Here is a 16666-nt window from a genome sequence, read left to right on the forward strand (position 1 = left end):
ATTTCACCTTTTTCTTTTCTCAATAATCCATTTGTGCGGTAAGTAAGGTTTGATATCTAAAAGATTCACATTAACGGTTACAATGGATTCCTTGACGATTTTATTGCCTCCTTCTTTAGACATCTGCTGTGATTTGTTTACCTCATCCTGTTCTGCGAAATAATATTGACATATTATCTGTAACGTAATAGCACTTTACTGATTCGCTGAACTAACAAATCGCGTGATAAAATAACCAAATCATTCCGAATAGTATATTGTAGATACTAGGTTACACGTGTTGTGTTATGTCGCGTGTTCGTGAGGAGTGTAGGGACACAACAAACTCACTGTAGTCAGTTAACGTTGTTTTTAATATGGCCGCCTCGCCAACAACATCTGGTGCGCATATTCACAAAACTAGACACGGCTATAGTCTGTTTCATATAAGCTAACGCTACAGCACCCATCACGTTCACTTCCAATTTCCATACAAGTTGATAATGACTGGGGTCAATATTCATATAGTACTAGTTAGTAGATCCAATATCCGTTTAAAGAAGCGATTCCCAAACAACAGACATCACAGCTGTAGCTTACGTGCAAACAGTAAAGCTATAGCTTAATTATGAATTTAAATGATGATCGCACCCAAAAATAATAGTATTCGCCTTATATCAAAATAAGTGTAAAGTTCACCAACAAACAAGGTCGAATCATCGCACCTGTTATCAGCGTGACCTTGAATGGACAACACAAATACGTGTGAGATAGACCGCTTTCACGTGAGTAGACATTACTGAGTGCTTGCATGAATCAACAATTCAGATTGGGGTTTATTTTACAAACATACGTTTAATTTGCTGGCTTTTTATACTGGGGGCAATGGGGGGGGGGGGGGGGGGGGGGGGGGGGGGGGGGCAGTGATGGCAGTGATTCAAGCATTGACGGACACTCAAATCGCCAAACTTATCAATTACAGGATAAAGCTTTCTGTAAACGTTAAATGCAATGTATGCATTATCTGTACATAAACAATATCATTCTTACACTTGAATCCTATGTAATAAACATCCCCGTAACAATGTCTATACCAATCAGATGATAATGCCACATTTCAAGAACATTTCAGAATCTTTATACCTACATGTAGATATCATTTAAACTCCGTGAAACACCGTTTACGTCTTTTACTTTTTTAAATTCTAGGGATCAGTTGTTTTGGAGTCTGATATATGCATATTTAAATATTTTTTTACCTACACTCTTTAGCACAATGTTTCTAGTTGAATATATTTTAATATTAACTTAAGCTAACATTAGATGATGCAAAATACTTGATAAAATCTTTCATATATTATGTTTCTGCATTACCGTAAGATAGTAAATAAATAAATAGATACATAAATAAATAAACAAACAAACAAACAAACAAACAAACTGCTCCCATCACAATCATGCCTTATCAAGTACATGTATATAGCAAATAGTTAAATGTCTGCGATATACGGTTGTGTAATACGTATTTGTTTGATTACAGAATTACCATAACATCATGCTAGTTTTGCTTATCAGACTTCAGATGGAAAGGTAGATGTTACTTAACAGACCTAGAAATGACCTCGCATATTAAGGTAGAAATTTTTTAGCAGGCGTAGAATTGACTTCTCATATTAAGGTAGATATTACTTTAAAAAAGATGAAGGATTGACTTTACATATTACGATAGATATCATTCAAAAGGAATAGAATTGAATTGACTTCAAATATTAATGTAGACATTATTTAACAGGCATAGAATGGACTTCACATATTCAGGTAGACATTATTTAACAGGCGTAGAATTAACTTCACATATTCAGGTAGATATTATTTAACAGGCATATACATGTAATTGACGTCACATATTAAGATAGATATTATTCAAAAGGCATAGGATTAAATTAACTTCACATATTCAGGAAGATATCTGTATCCTAATGGACTACTCATATAGTCTATTGATATGAAGCCAATATTGCCATACTCTATTGCGAAGATACCTTTCATGTTTTCTTTATAGATGTTGTTATTTCGTTTACTTCAATATAGTATCAAGCATATGATAACGGATACGTTTCCAAACAAAATAAAATCTTTATCAGTTATTAAGGGTTCTTGATATCATTTTATCACAATTAAAAAAATGGATTTAGCTGCTATATCTGTACACAAACATCGCCCTGACCTAAGACGTAAAGCTAGTTTATGATATATAACCACGCCTTATTTTCAGAGTATGTTTATTACTCCTCAATTACATGGAAAACTCGTTTTTTCATCGATCACTGCCTCTTTATTAATGGTATTTCCAGTATTGTTCGGATATGGCCATAATTTTCAATTTTAATGTCATATCATTAAGGCGTTACAGGTTTCCAATCTAAACAGGAAATCAATATTTTCCGCTAGATTTAGAATTAAATAATGAAGAGATAAAAATATTGTAGAATTTTTTTTATTCTCCTGAATTTCCTAGGTTTATGGTTGAAAACTAATTGTTTAGAACTTCTATATTCAATATTCTAATATTCTTATGATTCTATACAGAGGTACAATTATTGTCATTAAGTTCATATAAAGTCTTTCATTTCTGTTGAAGTTTTACCTGTTCAAAATCGACGACGCGTCAACAATATGATCGATGAGGCCAACGGCTGCGAGGGAACGGAAAACATACAGGGATCTGTATGTGGCTGTCTTGGAGTTTTGGTGAAGAAGCTAACGAATGATCCAATTTACAGAGAGAAATGTGCCGTTACACTCTGCATATACATTTGCTTTGTCGTAATGGTATGTTTTTAGAGTGAGTGTGTATCTGTTATAGTACCTACAAGGACAAGACAAGTAAAGTTAACACAGCTTAAAGCGACTTTATGGTTAAAACCACTATGATAAAACGATATATAACACATTATATTCTCCGGGAGTATGTTGCAAAACTAACATTTCTGTTAATTACAAAAATTAAAAGTCACTGCAACCATTTTCGATAGATATCTAAAAATAGTGTAAACATTGCGGTTTTGATCTAATTCATACATAACCGCTCTATTCGGCTTTCCTCGAAATAATCCAAGCGTGTTTACAAACAACACTCAAGAGAGATAATGTTCCTACTCAGAAAATATGTACAAAAACATCAACGTTGACGGTATAGGTGCGTTTATCGCTTAATTATGAATATATTTTGCCATTCCTAGACAAAATTCTACATTTTCCGAGATTGAAATTTAAGGTGATAATCGCCTTAAAGACTTAAATTAACAAGATGCCGTGTTCATCAAGTGCAGATTTTAACACCTATCTATCTGGTGTACGGGTTGTCGAGTTTGACCTAAGTTGGTAACTAAGTAAACTGAGGTTGCAATGATGGTATGTAAACCTGTGGTTTAATACATGAATTTTACAGAAATGACATTTTTGCTATTTCACAGAGTATTCACATATTCACGAAAATTTCTTCGATGAAAACAAAAGACTTGTTTATATAAATAATAAATACTGCCCTGAATATATCAAACTACTTTCATTTATGGCTATCTGCACTACCAAGCTCCATTTAGATATATCAAATGACATATGAGAATGAAAATATAATAGGATTTGGATCAAAAATATGCACATGTTTAAGCTTGACATCTGGGGTTATAGTTAACATATGTTTGAAACGCGTGTGTAAAATATTCACATATCGATCGCAAAAATTTAATCAGTATGAAGTTAGTGTCCCCATCTTGATTAATACTGCTGTATATTTACATTTGCTCCGCATTCCCCCATTGACACAATGCTAAGAGGCAGTTGCCACCATACGCCTATAACACCCAGTGCCTCAGGCTATAACACCCAGTGGGTCATGTGACATTAAAAAAGGCGGGATTTTTTGTGCTGGTTTAGTTTTTTTCAAAGTTGACGAAAATGGTAAGACAATGTAAATATAAGTATTGAACAGTGGTTTTAATGTTGTAATAGTCGATATGGCAGCAAGATGTATGGTGGGCAAATGGCATGGGAACCCGTTTAGCATGGAAACCCTAACGGGTTCCCATGCCATTTGCCCACCATACATCTTGCTGCCATATCGACTATAACAACATTAAAACCACTGTTCATTGCTTAAATGATAGGAGCGAAACTAAGGGAAATATTTGAATAATAGAAGAAATACCGTCAAAACAAACAGACACATTAATACTTGTCAACAAACACGGTATTTAAAAAGTAAAAATCTGATGTCATAGTGGATGCAACCACAATGTCAAGTTTCAAACATATGTTCATGGCTATTACCCCTGTGGCCAAGCTTCAAACATGTGTAGTTTTCACTGGATTTGACAAAGATTTGTGAGACGGGTGTCATTGACGTAGCAGAAGACGCATCCCCTTCCGAGGCATTTGTCTTACCCCTTGACATTTTTTCATTCAAAATTGATTTTGTTGTTCATATTTTGCTCTCGTTTAATCGATTATGACTTAGAATTATGCTTTTGTTATTATGTCGGCGAGCTCCACTGTTTTGGCTCTAAATCCTTTTGGCAAAATGGTTCGCAAATGTTCTTTAATTCCCAAAATGTGGCAACTGTCAACTCATATGACATATAGGTTAAACTTCCAAGACATTGCGATAATGAACATCTATCGATATTTATCTACACCACATATCGGCTCTCTCTGGCAAGTACTGTATTCATTTGATTCAGTGTTATTTTTTACTTAACTAATCCTGCTGTCAAGTATCTAGATTAATTCTGTGTGAAATAAAAATGCATTTATTAATTAACCGGAATCAAGAGATCTTTTAATTATGTCTTTGAGAAACTAATCACTGTTTAAGTTTACTTAAAGTTAAAACGGATTACATTCCAGAGAGAAGGTGATTTTGGACAGTCTGTAAATAGGTTTTCCCGGCGATTGTACAAAGTTACTGCAAACATTCTACAAAATAATTGCAAATTAAATGTGTTTATCAATTAATAGATTAATCAATAATAATACATCTCTCTAGGTCTACAGTAAAGCGCTGGTGAATTTTACAATAACTGAACCAGCCCGTACCAACATACCAACCAACTGCCCTCTACTTCCTTTGATCTATTTCGATATTTTGGTCGCCTTCTATTATCAGCAATTTGGACCCTCCGTATCACTAACGAGTCCTAGAAGGACGACATAGCTGTATGATGCCTCTAGCATCACTGACGAGTCCTAGGAGTTATTAGCTGTAATCATGTCTCTAGCATCAGTGACGATTCCATGAAGGACTAAACAGCTGTAGTATGATGTCCCTGACATTACTGGCGATTCCAAGAAGGACAAAACAGATGTTCTTATTCTTTCTTTTCCTGCTATATTAATAACATCCTATATGAAATATTTACTGATCTATGTTTGTCCCAGGGAGGCGTGAAAGGAACATTGGGTCCAGCCTTGACGGACCTGACTATGATTTCCCAGGCTGACACCGGAACTCTGATTGTGACGTTTCTCTACGTGGGTTTGACTATCGGGTCACTACTGAGTGGAGTTATATACCACAGAATTAACCATTGTCTCCTGTTCGCCGCCTGTTCTTTGCTGGAAGCGGTCATCACGGCAGCAATACCTTGGTGTTATGTATTTCACCTAATGCTAGGTTCTCATCTTCTGGTCGGGTTTGCCCAGGGTATCGCAGATACAGGTATGTTATGATACTTCATACATTTAATTCTTTTATCATACAATATATATATATAATGTCTAAAATCTCATTATCCATATTTGAAATAGATTGATATACATATATTGAATACCAATGAGCGTTGCAATTCATTTAACACAGTTCAAACCTAGATATGAACATCCTTTATGATAGTAAAGCCGTTCTGATTGCTGCGTTCGCAATTATTCAGTCATATTCTATTGACACGTGCCAATTTAAGTTTCATAATTTTCATCAACAAGAAAGACCAATGGATACTCTTGAGTTGCTGTTTAATACGAACAGTGAACGTAATAACCATTGATAAAATTATTTTATTAAACGTAATGTATGAATTGTATACACACGAACAATGAAATCGCAGTACCAGTATTACACTAACATCTTAATAATACATATTCTTTCATGCTTATCGTATAACTTTTCTTTCCTAATTGTTTCCGCAGCTGGAAATACTGAAATAATTCAGTTGTGGTCAAATGATGGAGGAACGAAGGTAGTTGGTCTTCACCTGATGTTTAACTTTGGAGGAGTAGTCTTTCCTATTATCATCGCTCCATTTCTTGTAAATAAAAAAGACATTCAGAGCTTAACGAAATCTCCTCCACTGCTTTCATCAAACGACACTTATACAACTGCAAGCAATCAGTTTGATGTCGCTACACTCACTGGAGTAAACGTCATTTCCGGTATAGGATCACAAAGCTTCAGCCCAGAGATATTACAAACGTCAACCGATGGAGTTATAAATGCAACAGATTCAACTGAACGTGAGATTAACCTCGATTTGGGCACGTACACGTCACGTGTCTACGTAGCTTATCTAATATCGGCCTGTTTGTTTGTTGTGATTTCAATATTCTTCATTGGCGTCTACTGTTCAGTGCAAAAACGTAATTGTAGCAAAAAAGAAATATCCGATTTCCAAAAACCGGTTATTAAGGACTCGCACACTGAAAAAATTAACGGATATTTGAAATGCATTGTTCTTTCGATAATGGTCACTATAGCAACCATCAGTAGAGCAATTGATAATGCATTTGCTGCTTATTTGACAACTTTCTGTACAGATACACTTGGATTAACACCCCAGCAGGGTTCATTTGTGACGTCATTGTATTTTGTGTTCGTCGTGATCGGACTCGCGTTTGGAACAGCATTAACAAAATTGATGACGACATTGGTTTACGAGGGCATTCAAATCGGTTTGATGGTAACGGCATTAGTTTTGTTGACCGTTAGTGCCTCGTATCTCTTCTCAACCGGAGTGTGGATTTCGGCATCTCTATTGGGGTTCGGGAAGTCGGTGGCGTTGCCGCTTACTCTGTCATGGACGAATGATTCCTTTCTGAAGATTAACGGGAAACTGGCATCCGTCTTTTTTACCTCCACTATGATCGCTAGTACAACTAACCCACTACTGCTAGGATTCCTGATGGAAAATTTCACAAACATGTGGTTTTGTTACTTGCTTCTCATTGAAAGTTGTATTCTCATTACTTTCTGTGTATTTGCGGTTATAATGACGAACTACATCAGAAAATACGTTCGTGTATCCGGAGAGGATATTGATAAAGAAATACATTTAAATGAAGACATGCATTAGTAAAAAGTATCCTTTGGTACCTGATTGTGAATCAACGCTGGTAATTATTAAAATCCAATTCAAAACATTTTAAGTAAAAAAGAAAAGAAAAAAGGGTTCATATATGTCAGTCATGCATGAAAACCTAGAAAAACTAAAATGTAAAAGTCAGTATGTGACATGATATTATTTGGGAAATGATAAAGTTCCCTTTGGGATATGAAATCCGCCTGGTAAATCCGTTGTCATCAATGTTCTGAGGATGTGACTTAAGCTGGTTTTGACATAGACTAACGTTCTTTGATGGAGCAGAAGACGCTTTCCCTTGAGGAAAACCTGAACCTGTTTCCTTGTACTATTTTATGGGTTCCATGCAAATCTGTACTTTGTTAATAGTTTTTGGTGGTTTTTTTTTTCATTTTTGAGTAAGAATTATGGTTCCGTTTATATGTCTGTTTAACGCTTTTACCCGTGCAGTCCCTACTTCTGACACCAGTTGTTACGACGAAATATCAGTATTCTGTGTTTGTTTGTGTATTAACCTTCACAGTCTATAAACAAACATACTGTGTACTACCTATAGATGAGTTTGTCTGAAAAGCATTCCGGGGGTTTCTCTAGCAGAAGGTTAGTTAGCCCTGTCAACTGGCCAAAATTATGCCCTCGTTTAAAGAGTGAAATGACGTCAAATTATTGTCATTGACATCCATTTGCCTTTGAATTGTCTTTACTTAAAACGAAGTTTTAAAAATCCTTTAAAAAGTGGGAAATCTTAAAAGAAAATCAATATGCCACTCTTCCATCTATTCTTCCATTATCCGTTTACGAACACCTGTTCATGGAGGTAAGGCACGTGTAATATATCTGCTATATCACGTGACATTTTACCAGATCAATACACTGTCACTGAGGCATCTTATCTTCACAAGGTTACCAGAAAGGCGCTTACACACGTGTGTGTTGGACTCCACTGTTATCTGATCGCTGTACGTGTGCGATTAAATGGTGTATATACACGCGTAGTGCAACACATAATGTTGATAAAGATATTGATCGGATAATGTCGGCGGAATGAAATTGTCGTCACTGAAATAACAACTTCGTTTGAATGATACCACCAAATTTAGGACACTTATCGATATATATTTATAACTGCATTGTGCCGTGAACTGTGATACAGTCATTATCCACATGGTCACAGCGTAACAACAGTTTCCGTAAAGTCTATTGATCTCTAACTGGTGGTGAGGACGCAAACACTGGGCAAGTACAGAAGTCTTTGTTTGGGGTTTGTCATCCAATGTCAAGGCACGATCGCTTGGCAAGTACTTAAGTTATTCGTTTGATAGCTAGTCTCAACACATTGAATTGTTTTGCGTATGTTTATAATGGATCTTAATGATATGTAATTTGTATGTTTTTAACTGTAGATATTTTTTTAGACTAGACTTGTATATACACGTTTTACATGCCTGATGATGTTATGGGTTTACTTGATGAGCTTGTATATAGATAATCATCGGTGAACGGGGCTGCATGAATAATTAAAACGCTATAATTACCATTGTATTCAATTGAGGTCAGATACGTCCCGTAAGTGATGTTTAGCTGTAGCTATAAATACACACAAAAATACACTGGACAGATACAGATAGGTTAATGGACACCTGCATGTAACTTATTTGGCAGTTACAGGTAGTACTTATAAGAACATTATACCAGTCATCCGGTATTCATACAGTCTAATTAAAACCATGTCTAATTAAAATCATAGATCTATGGTGGTTATCGTTGTGAAATGAGAGATCTGACTTATTATTATATCTGTATGGTAGTTATTGTTTAATGAGAGATCTGACATAAATCATATCTATATGGTAGTTATCGTTTAATGAGAGATCTGACATAAGTCATATCTATATGGTAGTTATCGTTTAATGAAAGATCTGACATATATCATATCTATATGGTAGTTATCGTTTAATGAGAGATCTGACATAAAGTCACATATATAGGGTAGTTATCGTTTTGTAATTAGAGATCTGACAATAAAGTCATATATATAGGGTAGTTATGGTTGTGTAATGAGAGATATGACATAAATCATATCTATATGGTAGTTTACGTCGTGTAATGAGAGATCTGATATAAAATCATATATATATGGTATGTACTCGTAAAAAATATCAAACTATTAGCCCCACTCATGAAATACAATTGGCATTACTGAAGACACTGATCGATATCCTCTATGTAGTTAGACATGACATACAGTCATATGTATATTATAATAAGCATTGTGTAATTAGAGATAAGCTTTTAAATGTGATCTCCATAGTAGTTAATCTAGTGTAACAAGAGACCATCCATTTAATGCATTTTGTGAGAAGCAGAGTATACTGTCGCCGATGTATCACCATTAAAAAAGTCGTCTACGTCAAGATAAGGTTTAACAGGTAGCATCAACTGTAGAACATCTGTGATGCTTGTGTAATATGGAAATATGATTTATATATATAGCTAGTATTATCTACATTGTATATGCTACATTAAGAATGTTTATAATATATAGATATATTTATTTCCTAGTCATGTCCTCCATCCTCTCCGATTCGAACATGAGTCTAGCCTTCCAAAGTAACCATGACATCAGTAGGAAGCATGACGTGGTTGACACCCCGGATGTTCCAACCACTTTCTGCTCTCGGATTCGACACGACCCCATCTACAGGAAAAAGATCCTCAACACAATGTGCTTATATGGATCCTTCCTAGGAATGGTAATTATTTATTTTTGGTAACGATTATTGACAATAAGGACCATTCGGTTTTGAAAGGTAGGATTTTAGCAATCGTCTAATTTCAGTTCATACTTTCTTTTGCCCACACTGTTTAGACAGGCTGCAAGGGATGGAGTCTGTATATTGACGAATACCCTCACACAGGAATGGTCCAACTCTCCAAATATAACATTCACATTACTGCCCATGCATATGTGTCAATACATCACTTACATCTTTTGAAAACACAATTGTTACAAATATGTAACATTTACTTCAGGTTCGACGGTATTGATGATAATATAATTTAGAACGTAGACACCAGTATTGCATTTCAAGTCGCTTTCGTATACACGAGGTTTGAAGTACCCGAGATTACTATCTGTCGGTTTTATTACATTTCCATTCACTTCACGGCGCAGTACATCTGCACAAAAACCATATGTCGTGGCCCCCGTCCTTTGTCTGCTGGTATTTCCGACAACACGCAAACACACAAACGACACCTTATTAAACAAAAGCTGTTGGTGATGTTCCCATGATTTACTAGGTATCATCGGCATCTCAATAACTGCACAAATAAGGGAGATATGACAACTACCACTGAAACAACACACTATCATTTAAAGTGTAATTGCATTGGAGATTAGACGATTATCGCCCATAGCAGGTAGGCTTCAACTAAGCTTCTAACCAATGGTATCATCCTAATGTCACTATTGCTTACTCGTCGTTATCCAGAAGAAGACTCTGCCTTCTGTTACCGGAGGTTCAGTAATTCGATCGTAATTTCAAACAATGTTAAACATAAAACAAACTAATGACAAAATAATTGCACGGCAGGCAAAGCCTATTTAAGTACTCTCCAGTGATTGGGTATTAATGTAACAGAGCGCATGATCCGCTAGGGATCGAACTCGGGACCTCTGGCTTATTAGTCTTAGGCTCAATCGATCGAGCTAAAGAGAAGATCTACTTATCGACTGGTATATTACGGCTAGTACTTACCGGGGTTACATACTCCCCCTCCAGGAAAGAACTCGTCCTTGAGTTTCCAGGGGTTACAGTGATACTTTCACAAGTAACGCTAAGTATAATTCCTGAGTCCCTACATGGACGCCAATATAACGCAGCGCATGATTAATTAGATTTAAATCACTGCCTCCGCTAGGGATCGAAGTCGGGACGAGAAGGGCCTGGCATCATCTTTACCTAACTTACGGTTCTTTATTTGGTGAAGAAATACACGATGTTTAAGTAACGGAATATTATAGTATCTGCTTTCCTGTAATTTTACCTAACGGCTCTTTTTTGTTTACATCCTCTGTCCCTAATTTTGGCCTTTTTAAACAATCTCTGTTATTTGTTTTCCACCTGTCGGCGTGGAATTCATTATTACAGTTCATGTTTGAATACACAGTATATGATAAAGGAATGTGACAGCTGCTGAGTCATCCTGTCAATTACCTGTTCATAGCGTAGTGTGTTCAGGATGGCTGGAACATAAAATTAAAAAAATTAATGAGAGTACACAATTCGTTCTATACTTTGATTGCATGCACCACGCTACGGTTTACTTATTACGGGCGAAAGAGTAGCGTAGCGTAGTGCAATCAACCGTGGGTACCCGACGATGGGGTAATACCAGAAACTGATGTCCAGCAACGAAATATTTTCCGAAGAGAAACATACAAATATATAGATAAATGACAAGTTCTTTATACCTACTGGAGGTGTACTTTACCTTTATTTCTTCGATGCCCTTTTTTCTTTTGTTCCAGAGCTTTGCGAAAGGCCAGATTGGACCGTCTTTCTTGGACTTACAAGCTATCAGTGGAGTGGGTCTGAAGGGTGGATCTGGCATGCTCACCACCATGTACATAGGTTATATGTTCGGGGCCTTATTAGGTGGATTTCTGTACGACAAATTCAAACGGTCTCTCCTGTTAGCTCACTCGAAGTTTATACTAGCTTGTGCTACAGTAGTCATACCGTGGTGTTCCATCTATTGGCTAATGGTAGTGGCATTCTTCTTTCTTGGAGCAACAGTAGGTGCCACCGACGCCAGTAAGTACTATTGTAGAGGGGGTTTCTCCTATCATGGATACTACTTACTGTAAATTACATATTTTAGCGGTAATCTTATTTTAGCGCTTATGGCGTTGAAAACCTTCCACTAAAATATATATGAAAAGATATTCGCTGAAATGTTATTGCGCCAAAATCAGTAGTTTTACAGTATTAACATTAATTTGAATTCACAAAAGTAGCCGATTAGTTGTCATCTCTACCTCTATATTACTAATTTATTGTCATTATTTATGAGGAGAATTTTATTAATAACTTAATAACTATTAAGTATGAAGAGACGTGTATATGACCAATTACTTTCCAGGCATGCCGAATATAAAACATGAAATGATTCGGGGAAAAAGAAATATGTAAGTAACTATAATCGTTTCTACTGTTTTCCATCTTCGTACGTTCACACGAGTGACCATGGAATCAGTGGAAAATTAAATTAATGTGATTATTGTGTCCGTCTTAATTTTAGTTTTTACAGCAAACGATCAAACCCAGTGCGGCGAAATCTAATAGCAACAGATATTTTTCGCCAAAATATATGAACGCTAATATTACAATGTTAACAGCTTATTAACCCATTCAACAGAATCAGGACAACGGCTTCTCAAGTCGTATTGATATAAATATTATTCTTATCTTTTCAGTCTGCAATGCTGAGATACAGTTTATATGGGGTAAAGATGGCAGGCGTTTTATGCAGTGTCTACACTTCATGTATTCGTTTGGAGTAGCTGTAACACCACTAATAGCGATTATATTTCTGGAGCAAGTCCCAGATTCAACGTCATCGGACATACAAGCCATACCAGATTATGAAATTAATTACACAGCGATAAACTCAACAAATAGTCTCAATACATCTGAAGAACTGTCTTTATCTACCCATGGAAACGCTTCTCGTAATGGAAGCTTTACTTCTATTAAAGATAATGGATTTGTGAGAAGTCCGGATATATACAAAGCTTTTATCATTACAGGTTGTGTGGTAATGGTTGTCTTTGTTATGCAAATTATGTTCTTCTTTCGTTACGACAGAAAATCCAAAATGAAACAAAAGGCGTCAGAAAGTATTACTGAAACGAAATCAAGGCTGCCCTTGTTTACGAAAGTTCAGGCCATCCTCCACATGGCAGGAATACTGGCGCTGATCTGTGGCATCGATGATACACTTGTGTCGTTTTTAGCTACGTTTTGTGTCAAAGAATTCGATTGGACAAAAACTCAAGGATCATTATTAACATCTCTGACGTGTTTTGTTGTTGCAGTGGGAAGGTTTATTTCGATATTTCTGGTTGGTATTATATCACCCGTAAACCTAGTAGGACTACACGCCATCTTAACCATGCTGGTCTTTGTCGGAACTTATATTTGTGTTTTGTATAAGTCTGATCTTGGACTGTGGATAATCATGCCAATATTCGGGTATGCCAAAGCGCCGATCTTTGCTTGTATATTTACCTGGACAGATGAAGTATTTTTGACAGTGACAGGTAGAATTTCCTCTATGTTTTTCCTCGTGATCACAACAAGTATGGCTATCAATCCTTTGATTCTAGGTTTTCTGATGGACAACTTCTCCAACTTGTGGTTTTGTTACCTGTTCTTTGGTGAAAGTGTTCTGATGATTTTGCTGTTCTGCTCGGCCTATCTACTGACAAGACGGGTAAAGCGGTTATATGGTACAAACCACGACGACGAGACTATTGAAGTGAAAACAGCTGAAAACCTTTTAGACCAAAATCACGATATTGTAAGTCAATAAAAGAAGATGTCAACAGTATATTACTGAAAAGCATTTGAACAGCTTGGGTGTTGTGCGAAAGGGTGATGAGCCGAATGGCGCAACGTAATAAAGAATTGAACTGAACTATCTTGTCACGGCTTCCAGTCCCTCAGTTTTCTTACAATTCCTTAACTCCATGAAATTCCTTTACCTGAAAACGTCTTCAAGAAAACCTGGTTGCATTTCGCAAACTTTCCGCAAATTGTGAAATACGTTCGTTTAAAAAAAGTGGGAATTTCCCTGAGTTAAGGAACGTTGATAAAATTGGAACAAAATCAAAATAATACTTTTGAAATATAAGTCGATAATGTACAGGTACTAGAGATAAAGATTGAACATACTGCTACAATAAGATATTGTTTAAACATCAGAATTTACTCTTATCAGTATTACTTTAGAAAAGTTAATATTAATCACACCTAATAAGTATTCCATCTAAAATAATATATACATGGACCTGTATCAAAAGCTTATTGGGACTGAGGCAAATGGTAAAGCTTTCGATGACCTCTCACACATTTGACAAATCCAACTTTGAACAATTAAAAATGGTAAAGCTCTCGAATACCTATCCTACATTGATAAATCCCCCTCTAACAAGTAAAAATGGTGAAGTTATTTGACTACCTATCCCACATCCCAAATCCCCCTAATAACAAGTTAAAATGGTAAAGCTTATGACTACCTATCCTATAATGACAATCCTCTTCTAACAAGAACAAATGGTGAAGTTTTTGACTTCCTGTCCCACATTGACAATCTCCTTCTAACAAGTACAAATGGTGAAGTTTTTGACTTCCTGTCCCACATTGACAATCCCCCTCTAACAAGTACAAATGGTAAAGTTTTTGACTTCCTGTCCCACATTGACAATCTCCTTCTAACAAGTACAAATGGTGAAGTTTTTGACTTCCTGTCCCACATTGACAATCCCCCTCTAACAAGTACAAATGGTGAAGTTTTTGACTTCCTGTCCCACATTGACAAATCCCCTTCTAACAAGTACAAATGGTGAAGTTTTTGACTTCCTGTCCTATAATGACAATCCTCTTCTAACAAGAACAAATGGTGAAGTTTTTGACTTCCTGTCCCACATTGACAATCTCCTTCTAACAAGTACAAATGGTGAAGTTTTTGACTTCCTGTCCCACATTGACAATCCCCCTCTAACAAGTACAAATGGTGAAGTTTTTGACTTCCTGTCCCACATTGACAATCTCCTTCTAACAAGTACAAATGGTGAAGTTTTTGACTTCCTGTCCCACATTGACAATCCCCCTCTAACAAGTACAAATGGTGAAGTTTTGACTTCCTGTCCCACATTGACAAATCTCCTTCTAACAAGTACAAATGGTGAAGTTTTGACTTCCTGTCCTATAATGACAATCCTCTTCTAACAAGAACAAATGGTGAAGTTTTTGACTTCCTGTCCCACATTGACAATCTCCTTCTAACAAGTACAAATGGTGAAGTTTTTGACTTCCTGTCCCACATTGACAATCCCCCTAATATCAAGAACAAATGGTGAAGTTTTTGACTTCCTGTCCCACATTGACAATCTCCTTCTAACAAGTACAAATGGTGAAGTTTTTGACTTCCTGTCCTATAATGACAATCCTCTTCTAACAAGAACAAATGGTGAAGTTTTTGACTTCCTGTCCCACATTGACAATCTCCTTCTAACAAGTACAAATGGTGAAGTTTTTGACTTCCTGTCCCACATTGACAATCCCCCTAATATCAAGAACAAATGGTGAAGTTTTTGACTTCCTGTCCCACATTGACAATCCCCCTCTAACAAGTACAAATGGTGAAGTTTTGACTACCTGTCCCACATTGACAATCTCCTTCTAACAAGTACAAATGGTGAAGTTTTTGACTACCTATCCGACATTAACAAAATCCCTTCTAACAAGTACAAATAGTGAAGTTTTTGACTACCTGTCCCACATTGACAATCTCCTTCTAACAAGTACAAATGGTGAAGTTCTCACATTTGATAAATCCCTCTTTGAACAGCATCCTCTTGACGTAGAAGCACGTGCTTTTAAACAATGATATTGATAACAATAGTATTTTCAGTTGGTATAAATTTGTAAACAATGCATCAGTTATAATTAATATGCAGGATTTAAAATAAACAGAGTCCACTGCTCCTTAATGTAATGAGATTAAAAAGAAATATAAAAGATAAAGTCACGAATAAACATAACCAATTACTTGGTTACAAACTAAGTTTTGTAAATCTCAGAAGACTCCTCACTAAGTTAGATTATGTGAACATGACCTTGAAATAGCTAAAGGTAGATTAAAGAATCCAAAGACTATGAACAACCTGTAATTCATATTCATGTGATGTTGAATTTCTTTTTCCATTGTCTCATTACCCAATCGGTTAGATTCAAGTCATATCTCCAGATTGCGTTTAACCCAACCCTAAGTGATTCTACAAATACAAATATCATGTCGTCGTCAAATACGAAGATCATACTTCAGACCTGTTTATTAATTAAACAGACATTAGAGGTATGGAAGACAGGCCCCATTCCAGTCTGATATGATATTTCGTATGCATTTTATAGTTATTTCCTTTTGCCCATGTTTAGCCATCAAATTACATCTGCAATTACCAAAGTGCTAATAAAGTTGAGTTATAATAAATATAATATAAATCCAGGTCACGTTCGTTTCCTTTTACATTTCCATAATTTCTT

General features: G+C 36.0%; 1 protein-coding gene across 6 annotated transcripts; it reads left to right on the plus strand.

Moving 5' to 3' along the window:
• Nucleotides 1-2626: 2626 nt before the first annotated feature.
• On the plus strand, nt 2627-14036 carry LOC117343933 (sodium-dependent glucose transporter 1A-like). 6 transcript variants are annotated; one of them, XM_033906499.1, is made up of 6 exons: nt 2644-2811; nt 5419-5698; nt 6166-7365; nt 9894-10084; nt 11866-12151; nt 12814-14036. In XM_033906499.1, the coding sequence occupies exons 4-6, from the start codon at nt 9896-9898 to the stop codon at nt 13929-13931; spliced, it is 1593 nt and encodes a 530-aa protein (XP_033762390.1). In that variant the 5' UTR covers nt 2644-2811; nt 5419-5698; nt 6166-7365; nt 9894-9895; the 3' UTR covers nt 13932-14036. The 6 variants fall into 6 exon arrangements, with proteins under 6 accessions (XP_033762388.1, XP_033762390.1, XP_033762393.1 ...); XM_033906497.1 differs by lacking the exons at nt 11866-12151; nt 12814-14036 and having other exon boundaries at nt 2627-2811; nt 9894-10045; XM_033906502.1 differs by lacking the exons at nt 2644-2811; nt 5419-5698; nt 6166-7365 and adding an exon at nt 12480-12525 and having other exon boundaries at nt 7397-10084; nt 12814-12941.
• The last annotated feature ends 2630 nt before the right edge of the window (nt 14037-16666 follow it).

Source organism: Pecten maximus, chromosome 15 (genome assembly GCF_902652985.1).
Source record: "Pecten maximus chromosome 15, xPecMax1.1, whole genome shotgun sequence".
NCBI classification, from domain to species: domain Eukaryota; kingdom Metazoa; phylum Mollusca; class Bivalvia; order Pectinida; family Pectinidae; genus Pecten; species Pecten maximus.

Coding starts and splice junctions, on each gene's coding strand:
- LOC117343933 (XM_033906496.1), top strand. CDS start 9,860: ATGTTTATAATATATAGATATATTTATTTCCTAGTCATGTCCTCCATC. Junction 10,085..11,865: donor ATGGATCCTTCCTAGGAATG/GTAATTATTTAT, acceptor CTTTTGTTCCAG/AGCTTTGCGAAAGGCCAGAT. Junction 12,152..12,813: donor AGTAGGTGCCACCGACGCCA/GTAAGTACTATT, acceptor TTATCTTTTCAG/TCTGCAATGCTGAGATACAG.